Here is a 16,016-nt window from a genome sequence, read left to right as displayed (position 1 = left end):
TAGACACTTAGATTGTTTTATTATCTTTCATGAACTAATGTAACATCATGAGAACATTCCATATACAGGCATAGAAATCAAAAAGGTGTCCTATACGTTTGTGTGACTGATCACAGTAACGGCAGGACAAAACATGCTGTGAACAGATACAGCAAAAGAAGCCTATTTAATAATGCAGTAGTGAGAGAAAATATATCATTACTTATTTCAATACAATTCTGTGTATATCTTTTCCCTTAACAGCTTTGCTATAATTAATAATAATAGTCATTTGGTATAAGTGCCTCATAAAAACATGGACAGATATTGTGATTGAAATAGGCCCAATATACTGTTTCAAAAAGTGTGATATTTTAATACAGACAGGATTAGGTTTTGTCATTGAACATTTGAGAGAAAAAAAAATCACTAATATAATTTATGTCAAGTTTCTTGAGAAGGTTTTCTCATACAAAAATAAAGCAGACAATCTGTGGTGTGTGATCAATCAACTGAAGCCATTATTAGGACTGTCTCGTGTCTGTGAAGATTTTAAACTTCAAAAATAAACCAAAGCAAATAACTGATCTCCAAAATCAGTCATCAGTCATAACCATCATTTTCCTCATCAACACCATCATCATTTCATCATCATCAACATAGTCAATTTCTTCTTTGTCATCTACAGTGAATTCTATTCCAAAAAACTTGCTTTCCTCTGTCCTCGACTTCCACTCATGGATCACACAGTTCACAAGCGTTGAAGTGACTGTTGTCACTGCGCTGAGACTGATCATCTGGGCCTCCTGGCACAGGATAACCCCTCTTCCTGTCCCTGTTACAGTCAACCTTCACACACCAGTACCTCCTAGCCAGTCATGGCCCTCTCTATCCATCAATCAATCACCGAAGTTACCATGGTAACGGTGAGAGCTCTCAACGGTGTCCGAGTCATTCAGCCAACATTCTCTTTTTCACAACTCATCTAGTCACTAAATAGTTTGAACTTTCAAGGTCATTTGACCTGACAAAAGAACAAGAAAAAAAGTATGTAAGTCCTTGTGCAATATTGATGGTAATTGTGCTAAATGTTGAACCTGACAATGCTGATATCTATGGATTTGTGCTATTAATAACTAAAACCAGACACTGTTTATATCCATGTTGTGCTATATTACCAAGACTATGCTGTGATAACCATATAAAAGAACAACTCTTTCGTCTCTCAACAGTCCAGGGAAACATGACGTGCGGCTCCCATGCTTTGGACTTTCCATACCTTTCCATTGCGTCCAAAGTCTGTCCCGTTTCTACATATCTCTACCCCTATAATTTGGTGCCTCTGTTGGGGGAGTATTTCATAAGTAAGGCATCAATTTAGATAGAGCATTACAAATGGCACCATTGTCACATGCATAATAACACTACTTTAGACTTTAAAATATATTTAAAAAAATTACAAAGAGTTCATGTGAGATATCTTAGGCACTTAAGAGGTGTGTGTTTATGGTAGTGTTACTTTGAGAACTAATTTACCAACATTCAAGTCTTCTTCAGTTCCACCACCCATTATCAGAAATTTGTGAACAATATTATTTTTTTAATGGACCACAGAATTGCAAACAAACTACAATGGCCACCAAGGGTAGATTCCTCTGGTTCCTCTGGTTGATAAAATGGAACCATCTTTTTATTACATTTTTTATTTAACCTTTATTTGACTTGGCAAGTCAGTTAAGAACAAATTCTTGCGTTAACTGCCTTGTTCAGGGGCAGAACGACAGATTTTGACCTTGTCAGCTTGGGGATTCGATCTAGCAACCTTTCGGTTACTGGCCCAAAGCTCTAAACACTAAGCTACCTGCCACCCCATCTGATCCTAAGTTGGGATCCATGTTTCATTGACACTGAGATATTATGGGGTGTCACATTGCCCGTCATCCATCTTCCAAAATAGTATCTGTGGCATTGTCGTAATACGCCTCAGATGGAGGGGATTACATTTACCCCTATATGTCTGGGGAGAACGGGGGAGAACGGGTTGGTGCTTGTAGCACTGGGGGTCAGTTTTAAGGCATTAGGGGGTTGAGTGGGGGGTGTGAACCCCGCTGGTCTCTACAGGTCGTCACTCTCCACCAGGCCTCCCGGCTGCAGGGGGCTGGAGTCAGGGAAGAAGGCTGCCTTCACGTCCAGTCCTCTCTCTGTCAGCGCTGCGTAGCGACTCGTAGACGGACGCACCTTCTTAGGCTTGGGAGTGTTGGGCTGCTGCCACTGAGCTGAGGACGGAACATAGGTGGAAGAGATGAGAACAGAGACAATAACAGTGATTTAGCCTTTACATTTGGTCCTGTGTGTTTAGAGGGTATATAATATTCAGTTGGTTTGTGTGGACACAGAGAAAGACATTGGTGTCTGGAGGACTTACTGTGGACGTCGAGTCGTGCGGTGCTGGATACAATGCCAGCGTCATTTTTGGCCGACACGGTGTACCAACCAGCATCCTCCTTCATGGCTGGCTGGATGATCATACACAGGTAGCCACAGTTGTCCTGGTGCATGCTGGGAAACAGAGTTCAACACACTCCCTCAGGACTGAGTTTCACCAACTGTTGTCAGATCATCAATATCTTTATCTTTTGCAGGTCCAGTTTAAGAGGCTGCTTACCAATAATATTGCTACACTACTTCCTTTGACTGTTATTGGACTTATATAATACAAGCCATAGACGGTGAATGGTAGAGCTGACTTACCTGATCCTGTCTGTATTGCGAGTGAAAGACTCGTTCTCTTTCTTCCAGAAGATCTTTGGGTTGGGGACAGCCGACACACGGCACTCCAGACGTACAGGGTTACCCTCGGCAACAGCAGTGTTCTGCAGCTTCTCGATGAACGAAGGAGCCTTGTGAATCTCTTTGGCTGGAGACAAGAGAGAGACCACGGTCAGTCAATAGTATATCAAACTATGACGTATTGTGATAAGTACTACGGTATTTGCATCAACAAATAAAAATGGACAAAGGGCCCTTATATCTGAAAAAACATCTAAAATATTATGGCCAATGCTTGACTTGGGTAGGAGGAGCTCACCGGAGCTGAGTACCAACACCTCAAATGTTCTACTGCTTGAGCTCCTGTTCCTCTTATAGAATAGTAGCTCAAAAGTATTGTGGAGCTCCTGCACTTAAATATAAACAGTACCGGTACCCAAAATGAGTACTGGAACCTATTTCAGTCCAAGTCAAGCACAGATTATGGGTACATTCCTGTAACAATGTTTTAATGTTGTTCATCTGTCTATACTTATACATCTATGTACTGCGTGGGTGTCTACCTGCGACAATGAGTTCCAGGTTGAAGGAGTTCTGTCCGGCGCGGTTGCTAGCGATGCAGGTGTAGATGCCTGCGTCGCGGCTGGACACGGGCTCGATGACCAATGAGTGTACGCCATTCTCCCTCACTAGCATCTTGTGGGCGGAGTCAGGACGGATGGTCTGACCATTCAACTGCCAGATCAGGTCTGGTGTGGGCAAGCCACTGACCTAGAGGGGACACACAACACAGACTCACACATATAGTACTCACACATCACATTGTGTTATTTATACAGTGATATGGTGATTTGAATCTAGATGGAGCATGACTCTATCTGCAGTGTATATGTGCTGGTATATATTTGCATTGTGAGTACAGTAATATGGTGTGTCTCTGTCTGCAGTGAGAGCAGCAGTGTTTTATTGTTGCTTGTCTGGAGTCTCCCGGTCGCCTGCATGTTTTCTCATGGGAACTGCCTGGCCTTTAAAAGGACCCGTCTCTCTTTTCAGCACCCGCTGCATACCCCACACCTTCCCCTTCCTCAGGTCTGACCAGTAGAGCCCACCTGTGTGTGTGTGTGTGTGTGTGTGTGTGTGTGTGTGTGTGTGTGTGTGTGTGTGTGTGTGTGTGTGTGTGTGTGTGTGTGTGTGTGTGTGTGTGTGTGTGTGTGTGTGTGTGTGTGTGTGTGTGTGTGTGTGTGTGTGTGTGTGTGTGTGTGTGTGTGTGTGTGTGTGTGCCGGCCTTGACTCTATTGAGTGCTGGAAGAAGAATTTATACACTTTCTGTTGAACAACATGGTTCAGCCTGACTGCAGAACACTTCCTGTAGTTGAGACACTATTGGCATGGAAAGTTTGGAAACCCACAAACGATTTGGAAATAAATATATTCTATAAATATAATTGACATTCAGAGCCCCAAGACATTGGAGACTCACTGTGTTTATTTTTTGGACGAGTATAAAAAGAGTCTTTTTATAGCGTGTGAAATCCGTGTATGGCGCTGTTTGGTTGTATTACAGTTTTGTAACATAGTTTTCTAACGGTCTGACCGCACAGGGAGGATTAGTGGCCTAGTGAGAAAGGGAGAAAAGGGGACGGACAGAGAAAGCGAAAACAAAGGGAAGGAGAGTATGGAGAGAGACATAATTGCAGAAAGAGTGAGAGAGACATCCCCGTAATCCTAGCAAAATGACCCCAGGATTTCCACTCCTCTTGCGCTCTGAGCCATTCATCATGAAAGAAGAAATTAGATATATAGCCTGCAGTTTTTTTCTTCCCCAGTATATGGAATTAATGGGGAGGACACCTTTCTCAGGCCCACAGACACTCCTCATCTCTGACACATACACACAATTAGAGGGTGGATCTGCACTGCTTTCCTCCATTTTCTATGATTTACTATTTGCTGAACACCAGGGTTAATTTTGGAAAGTTGGAATGTTCCTTTTGGGAATTCTTAGAACCTGCACTGCTTCCAGTAATGAAAAAGCTCCCAGTCCTCCATAAACAGCAGGCCTATAATGGTAGAATCCTAAAGGTGTGGCTGTAGTTGAAGAGGTCAAGGAGAGATGGGTTCAGTGTTAAGGGGGCGTGGTCTCACCTTGCAGTCCATCCGGCAGAGCTTGCCCTCCTGGACGATGAGGTCACCGGGCGCCTGCAGGAAGTGGGGGCGGAAGTGACGCTCCTGGATATTCTCGTTCTCATCACCACTGTCTCTGGACCGAGACCTAGGTCTGAGAGAGGGAGGCAGAGCAAGAATTTTACACCTAACAGAACCCAGTGCTCCCACTAACAGCACCCTGTCTCTCCGTTTTGGAACTCTATGGTGGGTCATGACCCCAGGCGTTCCCTGTCCTCCTGCACTATCACAACAATGACATCACCATCCCTCCACACAGCGTAAATACACCCGAGCTGTGCAGAGCGGAGCGAGGGGAAGAGAGAGGGTAAGAAGGAGAGAGATGTACTGATGGATATCTTCAAACGCTCTACTCAGACAAATGAAGGCCTTATCTGGGAGTGTCTGTGTACAGATCAGCTTACCGTAATGCACGTGTGTGTGTGTGTGTGTGTGTGTGTGTGTGTGTGTGTGTGTGTGTGTGTGTGTGTGTGTGTGTGTGTGTGTGTGTGTGTGTGTGTGTGTGTGTGTGTGTGTGTGTGTGTGTGTGTGTGTGTGTGTGTGTGTGTGTGTGTGTGTGTGTGTGTGCGTTCGTTCGTTTCCGTTCGGTTGGGTGTGGGAGTGTTATTATATGTGGGACAGGTATTATGCAGAACAAATATTACACCTATCAATCTAACAGAGCAGAACCAACAGGTGTTTCCGCCCTCTCACGCTACACTATTCACCTCACATAAAAATGTCAGCACAATGATTTAACACACACTTGTATCAACAATACTGTACATAACTCTTTTAAAATGTCATAATAATGGTCGTTTGGAATTGATGTACATATACTTGGTATCATTGTGAATATGAACATTTAGTTAATAATGTTGCTTGACCGGTGGTTAGGCTGGCCAAAAGTAGGCTACATGAAAAGTTCAATACTGGTAATATAACCGCGTGTCAGTGTAAGATTTCAGTGAATTTATGTAAATCATAATGCAGGAAAATTCTCATAAACACAAGAGTGATCAAATGAAGATGCCACATCTGTAAGAACGGCATATGAATAATAGCCAACAGTGTTTTTCTGCCCTCTCCTTCTGTGTCAGGTATTGTAGTCTTCCTGTACCTGCGAACATGTCCAGGTGCAGAGCGCTGGCTCCTCCCTCTCTGGTTCACTGCCTGGACCATCATCCTGCCAGTACAGCTCACCCTCCCCTGAGAGAGAGAGGGAGAGAGAGGGAGAGAGAGAGAGACGTTTGTTCGACGTTTATGACTGTTCATACTCAAACTCAACTAAAACCCTCGTCAGGGAGGAAGTACAATGTGTTGAAGTTGGCCAGGCTCTCAGAGAGCCAACAGTACATGAACTCTCGACCCACATGAAGGCTTTAGTGATTTCCTGTCTCACTCAACGCCTGCTTCCCCTTGCTGGCTGGAGACCCTTATCTTCTCCATGGCTATTATTCTCCAGAACTAATGACTGCTAACAGCATCAGCACCACTGGCTGCCAAACGGCACCACTGGCTGCCAAACGGCTTGGTCCTGATAATGTGTGTGTGTGTATGCGTGTCCATAGATACAGTGTGTGTATGTCCCTTGTGTACAGTAGATCAGTGTGAAACAACTTGGTGTGAAAGTCTGTGCTGAGTTTTCTACATGGGGTGTGAATCAGTCAGGTCCTGTGTGTGTGTGTGTGTGTGTGTGTGTGTGTGTGTGTGTGTGTGTGTGTGTGTGTGTGTGTGTGTGTGTGTGTGTGTGTGTGTGTGTGTGTGTGTGTGTGGTGTGTGTGTGTGTGTGTGTGTGTGTGTGTGTTGGGTGGGTCAGGTGTTCTCACCTCGGGGTTACCAGCCATGATGGTGTAGTTGCCGTCATCGTCCAATGAGGCGGCGGCGGTGTGGAGGTTGCAGGTTCCGTCAGCGTCACGGCTGATCCTGTAGTGTTCACTCCTCTTAGAGATCTGCTTCCCATCCTTAAACCAGTAGATCTATACGGGACAGGAGATATACACCACAGAGTTACACAATGACCTGCTTCCCATCCTTAAACCAGTAGATCTATACGGGACAGGAGATATACACCACAGAGTTACACAATGACCTGCTTCCCATCCTTAAACCAGTAGATCTATACGGGACAGGAGATATACACCACAGAGTTACACAATGACCTGCTTCCCATCCTTAAACCAGTAGATCTATAGGGGACACAATGACCTATAGAAGTGGATAGGAGTAGAGAGGGAAGGGAGGTATATTATTATATTATATCATATTATACTCCCTCCATCCTCTATCTATCCTCTCTTTTTCTATCTCTTCCATTCATCTGATGCCTGTCACCACCCAGTCATTACAGCCTCTGATGCTGACCACAGTGGCGGACTCAGAGATGTTAGTACAGCAGGCCTCGCCCTTATAACACACAGTACATGTACCTCCTAGTAACAACACCACACATCATCAATTCCAAATGATCAGAACAATATGGCAGTACATTAAATAGGTTCAGCATACAACAATACACTATCACTAAATAGCGTAGCAGTGATAATATTGACATTAAATACAATAAAAAATACTAGAATACGGCGTCCTGGTATGCGAGACTAACGATGAATCAGTCCGCTATATTTCCACATCCTCACTCTGTGATCTGTGTGACCTCTGACCTTTGGCTTGGGGTCTCCGATGACCTTGCAGGAGAAGGTGACGGGCATGCCCTCGAACACCTTGTAGTGTTTGAGCTTGCTGTCAAAGAATGGCACCACCCCTTGGCCTGTAGAGTGTTCGTCATGCTGCACATCGTCGTCGGACTCCTCCACTGGAGAGCGCTCCAGACGGAACTCGATCTCACTGATCAGGCGCTGCTCAAAGCTGGACACCTTGTACTCCTGCAGAGCACACAGAGAGGGAGCAGGGTTAACCCTGGGAGACGGAGTTCAAGGAGCATCACTGTTACAGGAAGAGCCTGAAATCACAGAGGGCCGGGGTCACAGAAAAAGCAGATGAAGAAGAAGCGCACTCCACCAAGAACATTCTGTGTCACTCAGGCATGCATTCATTGATTTATCCTTTCATTCATTCAAGAACAATGAGTAACGGAAAACCAAGATTCTCCTTTTCCCGTCAGCTCGCCTTTATCCCGTGTCTTCCTATTCCCTGTCAACTCTATTCCTCCCTCCTTTTCAGTCTATTCCTCTCAATTCCTCCTCTCTCCTTCAATCTCAACCTCTCACCATCCTGGCCCAGCCTGTTGCGGCAGAGGCAACATCTGGAGAGTAGAGTGTACTGACTGACTGACTGACTGACTGACTGACTGACTGACTGACTGACTGACTGACTGACTGACTGACTGACTGACTGACTGACTGACTGACTGACTGATAATTACAGGCGTAAGACACGGCTGAAGGGTTATGACATCTCAAGGGGAGGCAAAGCTTTGGTAGGGGGAGGACTGTGGTATGTTGCCAACGCTCACCAAAGTGTAAATCTATTTCTCTGCCTCTCACTCAAGCCCCGTCTCCCCTCCTTCTCGCAAACGTTTCTCTCTCTCTTCCTCCCTCTCTCTCCCCCCCCTCCCTTGAATTCTTGTTCTTTCTGTTTCTCTCTGTTTCTCGTTCACTCGCTCACGCACGTACACAAACAAGAGACAAGTATATAGGTCGTGACACGTAACACACACACACACACAGCTACGGGTGTATCCCATAGTTCTGATGACAGTGGACCATGTTCATTTTAGCATTTCATGCCAGGAAGGTGTGGGAAACAAGCTCATGCAGGCGCCAATATCTGATTAACACATCAAAAGTGACCAATCGACACACTGAGATTCAATGAATCAACATATACATTAAAAGTAACAGCCATGCTGGGACAAAGCCTTGGCCATACTTACACGGTTTCTCATAAAAAAGTATTGGTCAGTAATTGGGTCAACTCTGACTGAAGACCACAGGCGGTCAAAAGATATGTAACCACCACAATGACCTTAACAGAACCATGAATGAACTTTTTTCCCATCTGCTTTTTTGTCAAATGTATGTTTGTCTTTATCCTTATCAGTTCCTTTGCAGGTTCCCAGGCCTGATCCTGTTACGGTCAAAGTGTTTGTGAGCACATCTAATAGAATTATTATCAGTGTGGCTTTGTTTAATGGCTTAAGCACGGGGAGTGACCACACACAGTGAGTGAGAAAGAGAGAGGGAGAGAAGGAAAGAGAGAAAGAGGGGGGAGGAGAAGGAGAGAGAGAGAGAGAGAGAGAGAGAGAAAGAGGCTTGAATAACCTTTTGAGGGACCGATTCTATATCAGATGAACTGGAGTCCTGCGAAGACATAAAATAATAGTGAGGTGTTATCTCTGTGTTACTGTATGACGTCACGACCCGAGGTCCAACCGCACACCAAGAGGGTGTGGGCGTGCATGCACTTACCAGCATTCATGAAAGAGTGTGTAACATTGTAAGTCTTATACCATTTCACATTTCCACAAAACACACATGTTTTCATCACACATCCTCTGATTTGGAACAGGCAAACGCACAGCCTCAGGCAGAATAGTGCCCAGAGCCATGCAGAGCCAATCTCTATCAGACAGGGAACCAGGCTCACAGTCCCATGGACCTCCAGGCAGCCAGAGCCCAACGTCATTACAGCACAGCAGCACAGAACAGCCCTGACCTCCACAAAACACCACTGCCACTGTCTGCAGCTGTGAGAGGACAAACTCTGTTTACTTGGCACTGAGGCTGGACTTTAGTCAATGCAACAACTATGTGTGTGTTCTGGACATCTTTAAGACGACATGCTGTATTAATCTGTGTGGCTGTAGCCTATATTCGACACTTTATCACAGTTCTATACAGCTTTTTAATGTTTCTGAGGGGAACAAATAGCTACATTCAACTCATTTCCAGCTGCGTCCGTATCAACACTGTGGAGTCTGCAAGTTTTAATAACAGAGTGTTTTTAAAGAGGGTTCTGTAGGATAGTATTCTGTTCATATCAAAGCTTTATTGCATGCTTTAAATTAAAGTGTTTCCAGTGTAGCCGAAATATAATATAGGCTTTTTCAATAATAAACATCACAGGCCAGCATTCAGATGGAAAAATAGACGGAGCTCAGAAATTCAGTAACCCTGCACACCGACACAACTCTGAGTAAAAGCGGTGTGACTGACAAATATGACTAATGTAGGTGTGTATGCCACACGCACACACACACACGCAATACTGCAGTGTAGCACAGAGGTGGTGATCCTAGACAAGTATTTTGTGACTCTGTGAGTCTGTACCTGTCCAGTCCAGCCCAAGTGTGTGTGTATATACCTGTCCAGGTGTGTGTGTATATACCTGTCCAGGTGTGTGTGTATATACCTGTCCAGGTGTGTGTGTGTGTGTTCTTGGTCTAGTTGCAGCAGCAGCGTACCTGTGTGACTGGCTCCTCATCCTGCTGCTGTGTGTTTAGTACTGTGGCTGCGTTGTCTGCCCCCAGCAGCCTGCGAGCCATCTTCTCCTCGTAGGTTAACCTCTGGAAGCACCGATTAATGGGTCAGCCGGGGTTAGTGTGTCAGTCGCAGCAGCAACACACACTCGTTAAAAATATTAATAAGATACAGTCTTCCTGAGATACTCTTGTGATATGGATGACATGGGGGAAAAACGTTTTGTCCTCTCCAAGTCAAAAAGGCTCTTTTGGACTCACTATAGTACCGGGCCTGTTCTAACAGCAGCAGAAAAGCTCGTCTGTGGACATATCTGTGGCATAGTTATGCATGTATTAATGGTTGGGAATGAAATATGATTGATATTTGACGTGATGGACCGCTTGTTAATAATATGTATTAAAAGAACGTCACAAAAATACCTTCATTCCCAAGTTACCTACAAATACACAGTCATTTACAAATACACAGTCATTTACAAATACACAGTCATTTACAAATACACAGTCATTTACAAATACACAGTCATTTACAAATACACTGTCATTTACAAATACACTGTCATTTGCAAATACACAGTCATTTACAAATACACAGTCATTTACAAATACACAGTCATTTACAAATACACAGTCATTTACAAATACGCTGTCATTTACAAATAAACAGTCATTTACAAATACACAGTCATTTACAAATACAGTCATTTACAAATACGCTGTCATTTACAAATACACAGTCATTTACAAATACGCTGTCATTTACAAATACACAGTCGTGTTATGAAGGCACTCTGTAACACACACCTGTTGTCCATTGCTCATGCGCTCCTCCTTGAATCGTAGCTTCCTCTCCAGGTCCTGAATGACAGCATCCTTGGTTCCCTGGATGTCAGAGTCAGAGGCCAGGCGTGGGGTTCCTCTGGACTGCTTCCGGGGGAAAGCACCGCTGACAGAACACAACAACAGAAGCAGGGGTTAGGACATGGGACCTCAGGCCGATAGTCAACAGCGGCTGCTGTTTCTTTCTACAGTAGATCACATAGCCATGATGTGCAATATGTTGTATGTGTGTGTGTGTGTTAGACTGACTGGGAGTTATTTGAACCCGTGATTGAGACAGAATAAGCCACTTCTTTCTGTTTCTCATTCCCTTATCTGAACATGTCCAACTGCAGCCTTCCAGACAGAGTCCTCTTATCTCTCACCCCTGCTGCAGGAATGCCCCGGTGAGGTGAAAAACAGAGGAGAGGGCTTGATGAAAAAGCGGCCGAGGGAAGGAAGGAGATGTGGAATTGCCTTAAAGGGGAAGGGGGAGAGCGTGTTTGACAGCAGAGCAGAGTGGATGTTTTCTCCAGAAGGCCAGGCATCATCAAGCGGAACCAGAGCCAGGATTATCTACACAACACCAGATCTCTATCAGTTAAATAAACATAAACATGACCAAGCTCACTCTGGGTGCAGCCGACTCATAGTCAGGCCTGGCCTGAGATGGTAGGGTTTCTTGACTTGAGAAATACTATTGTGTTTTGGAAAATGCCCAGTAGGGTGTGTTGAAATCTCAGCTGTGCATAAACCCTTCAAATATATATTGATTTGACTTTGACACACCCTTCATTCTAAAGTCATTGTGTATATTTTTCAGACGATAGTGCAAATATTCTTAACTCACACCCACACACACATTTACACACCTCGGGACACTGGGAGAGAAGGTGCTCTCTGAGCTGAGTGTCTGTACGAGCCCCTGGCTGGTCTCTGGGTTGTAAACATGCTGAATAAGAATTTAAACAGGCCATCTTCCATCTAGCAGCAGACCTCCAGCCTCCAGGCTGTCACTCACTGACTGATATGCTATACTACCATTTGACTGTGGAATGAAATGGTCTGAAAGTATAGGGTACTGCCCCATGGACAGCCAGTGTAGCTGTGTCTAGAGCCAGTGTAGCTGTGTCTAGAGCCAGTGTAGCTGAGTACATTGAGGATACTCACATAGTCCCATTCCCTTTAGGTAGGCCCAGGGCGTTGATGGACGGGCTAGTGGGCGTGGCTGGCAGGACGGAGGCCAGGAAGCCAGCAGGTGATTGGGGCATGGAAGTGAAGGGGGAAGAGCTGCTGGAGTGGCCGGGGGAGAAGGGGGGAGTCGAGGAGATGGGTGGAGGAGGGGGTGGGGGAAAGTCTTGGCTGGGGCCTGATGGAGAGGACATGCTGCTGCTGAGGAAGGGAGGGGGTGGAGGAGGGAAGGAGGGAGAGGACGGGGACTGAGACCCGATGCTGCTGCCCTTAGTGAAGGGAGGTAGGGTGACCCTGGTGAAGGGTTTGTGTGAGGTGGGTGGGGAGAGGGGTGAGGGCAGGCTGGATCCAGAGGAGCCAGAGGACTGGGTGATGTAGCCCCCCACAGGGACTGTCCCCCCGGGGCTCTGGGCAGCGATGAACTGCTTGGGCCGGGCGTAGTTGAATGTGCTGGTCTGCATGGCGCTGCTCTCCAGCTCCTGGAAGGAGGGAGGAGGGGGAAGAGGAGGAGAGGGTGGAGAGGACGGAGAGGACACTTCCTTGGGCTGCTGCAGCGGAAGTGGGACTTCCTGCTCTTGCTCCTGCTGCTGGATCCAATTGGCTGCTTCTTGCTGTTCCAATAGAATCTGATCCTGCAGCTGCTTCAACTGTTCTGTGTTCCTAAAAGGAAAGGGGATACATAGGCATCATCAGTAACATGACTGCTGGACAGTGGGGTCACTTTGAATGATCATGCCAAACAGTAAAAAATAAAAAAAAACACTATTGCAGAATAAAACTGGACAAAGTTTTAAAAGGTTTGTGACCTTAATGAAAGCAGGAACACACACCAGTAGATCAGAAGCATTCCGTACAGGCCTTTTCTTTTCACCAATGGAATCTATACAGCAAAGGCCTAGACTCCATACTATGTATCCATATTTTGTGTCAGGGTCAGTATAAACGCCCAGAGAGCCTATCAGCAGTGGTTTTCCTTCCCCAGGTCACCAATCAGCACATAGCACACATACCCCTGTAACACTCAACATCCTCTCAACCCCACTAGAACGCTGGAGGGGATGAGATAACGCTGCCAAGGTTACAGGGACGTTGTAAAAATGTTACAAAAGCATGCGGCTGTAATCCATTACCACCTTGACTGACACAAGACCCTATTACTCGCCTCTCACTCTCTAGTTACACAACCATGGTTGACAAATGAAAGAGATTGTGATTGTAAAAACAGCAATCACAGAGAATGAGCCTCCCAGTCGTGCCGAGACATTGCTCTAATGTTACAGATGCGTTGTGAGGATGTTACTGTGAGTGGTTGAAAACCACACACAGAGCTGTTGGGATGACTTCAGCACTGGGCCATCCAAGGGCCTCACTCAGGAATCACACTGGAGCTTTTGTCACCAGCCTGGAATTGATAGTCTGAGAGGCCTGAGTTGAGAGGGTTCAGAGTACCATGGGGTGCGGTTAATTCAGCTAGCCAACCTTACCACGGTGTTTGTGTGTGTGTGTGTGTGTGTGTGTGTGTGTGTGTGTGTGTGTGTGTGTGTGTGTGTGTGTGTGTGTGTGTGTGTGTGTACGTAAAGCGCTGATTAGTGCTGTTCTGGGGAGGAAACCTCTGCATAGTGAGTCTATCAGTCATTACATAAAGTCTTAAAAGGCCAGCCACGTCAAAAAGTACAATTTTAAATTAAATTAAACATATTCATTTTGTTTGGCATATTTTAACATCTCAACCAATGCCTTTTAGCATAGGAGTCCTGTATTTTTTCAAATATGGTTCAAAACCAGGAAGTGAATATTAGCAAAAATTGACGTTATTAATCACACATTTTCAGTACTAATTCTGTATAAAATTGAAAATTACAAGACAGTAAAATGTTTTTTTCTGATATGTATTTCTTGGTGTGCCAGTTAAAGGGTTAAACTGCAGTGCGATGAAACAAAATCAACACAAATACACGTCTCTGTCACGTCTTGTTTTCAGGGGTGAATCCTAATTATGCAGCATGGTATTCTGTCATAGAGGATTTCACACACAGAGCCCTCCTACACTGTCAAATCACCTCTGACCTGGTCTGGGATCAGTTGGCTGGAGAAACTGAGGCTCTCAAGGAGGTTCCTGATCCTAGAGGGGGTGGATGACATGACTGTGGACTGGAATGAAGAAAGAGGGGCAAGTAAACTAGATTCATCCTATGTCCACTGTTTGCTTTGAATGTGTTAATTTATAATGGGGAAATATTTTATTTGGGTCTGGGGGCTTGTAACGGGAATGTACAGTGGGAACTTCAGAACACACATGACATCGTTGAGTTATCTTCTCAGGTTAGCAGAAGGGGTCTTGGGGAAATCTATAAAACCCCAATGTTAGAAACCTTAATGTTAATGGTCCAGTCTGTGACTGGTAGTGAGTCCATCAGAAAACCTGGATAGAAGAGTCTAGATACAGCTACATGCCTTGTCATCAGGACTTCACTAGCACAAAATTCTCAGAATCTGTTTCAGATGCTGAATAACCAGGACATTTTTAATTTCTGTCTGAGGTTCCAGGGGATAAGCCCCATTCCCCAGCCTCCCCTCTCTCTCAAAAAATATGAAGAGCCCAACACAGGTATTGAACATTTTACAGTAAAATGACAGAACTAACAGTGAAAACACCATGAGACAGATATTCCACATGATTTGAGATCAGTCACATGCTCCCCTCATTAGTAGCATAGCAACAGTGGAACTCCAGGCCCAAATAAACACTCATTATTCGAATCACTCCAACCTGTCATAACCTGTGTGATGGTGTAGACTATGGTACATGAAAAATAGCATGTGAAATAGCAAAATGAAATAATACAGGGTCTACTTTTCCTTGTGTGTTTTTCTTAATATCCCAGCAATGTCGGACATCCAAGCCTCCACCAAAAGAGCGCTTTTACAGGAATAGTTTGGCAGCTCCTGAGAGCGGCAGCCCTGGCCTCCACTCCTCCGTGGCGCTTTCAGTCCTTTTTTGGCTGCGTTCTCTCAGCGCAAGGCAGAAGCTCTTCGCCTCGCCCGCCCGCTCAAGCAGAGGGGAAACGCGCTTAATTTCCTCAACGCCTTGTCTTTCTCTCTCCTTCTCTGCCAGCCTTCGTGTGTGAGTTGTGCATGAAATTGTTTCGACAACAAACCGTTTGCCCGCGTGCCTGCATTTTTTAATAACCCACCTGATGGTTTCCAGCCTGCCTAGTATATTTTAGAGAATGTTAGGAGCCCAGTTTGAGTATACTAAATATATCTGAAAAGTTGTTCTGGTGTTTTTACTCCTGCCTCTGGAATTTTTCTGAGTATGTTTGGGAGGCCGAGTGGATGTTGGCTAGCTGTGACTGACTGACATCATCTTCTTGCCTTAAAAGGTGTTCCTTCTTTATATAGAATAGCTACTTCCAAACAAACGTCGGCGTTCATTATTCCCCAAAACAACTGTTGTACACCCCTCTCCCTCTCTCTCTCTCCCAGCATGGTCAATCAATTCCACATTTAGGACAGTCTAATTCCCCTTGCTTATTTTACAAAAGGGCACTCACATGATTAAGATGAATTTGTCCTTCTTTCCGCATAATGACTAACGCTCCAATTGTATTCTACGTTATGAAATCTGACATATTAATTTCATTCGAATTTT

The 16,016-nt window shown here is 45.1% G+C and overlaps 1 protein-coding gene across 6 annotated transcripts in view; it reads right to left on the bottom strand.

Annotated features, from left to right (window-relative positions):
* Positions 1–2: 2 nt before the first annotated feature.
* Positions 3–16,016, bottom strand: part of LOC106584205 (palladin) — a 135,740-nt gene continuing 119,726 nt past the window's right edge. For 5 of the 6 annotated variants that reach the window (XM_045705935.2, XM_082967977.1, XM_082967979.1 and 2 more), the window contains 12 exons: positions 12,344–13,024; positions 11,159–11,300; positions 10,337–10,438; positions 9,195–9,233; positions 7,575–7,796; positions 6,741–6,890; positions 6,032–6,120; positions 4,894–5,026; positions 3,312–3,519; positions 2,731–2,896; positions 2,405–2,538; positions 3–2,255 (listed from right to left, as the gene is read on the bottom strand). In XM_045705935.2, coding sequence (XP_045561891.2) covers positions 2,095–2,255; positions 2,405–2,538; positions 2,731–2,896; positions 3,312–3,519; positions 4,894–5,026; positions 6,032–6,120; positions 6,741–6,890; positions 7,575–7,796; positions 9,195–9,233; positions 10,337–10,438; positions 11,159–11,300; positions 12,344–13,024 — 2,227 coding nt within the window. In that variant the 3' untranslated portion in view covers positions 3–2,094. The remainder of the gene's footprint in view (positions 2,256–2,404; positions 2,539–2,730; positions 2,897–3,311; positions 3,520–4,893; positions 5,027–6,031; positions 6,121–6,740; positions 6,891–7,574; positions 7,797–9,194; positions 9,234–10,336; positions 10,439–11,158; positions 11,301–12,343; positions 13,025–16,016) is intronic. The other variant, XM_082967978.1, reaches the window with a different exon arrangement.

This window comes from Salmo salar, chromosome 23, assembly GCF_965601325.2.
Source record: "Salmo salar chromosome 23, fSalSal1, whole genome shotgun sequence".
NCBI classification, from domain to species: Eukaryota; Metazoa; Chordata; class Actinopteri; order Salmoniformes; family Salmonidae; genus Salmo; species Salmo salar.
The sequence above is the reverse complement of the archived record's forward strand: the minus strand, read 5'-3'. Positions and strand labels throughout refer to the sequence as shown.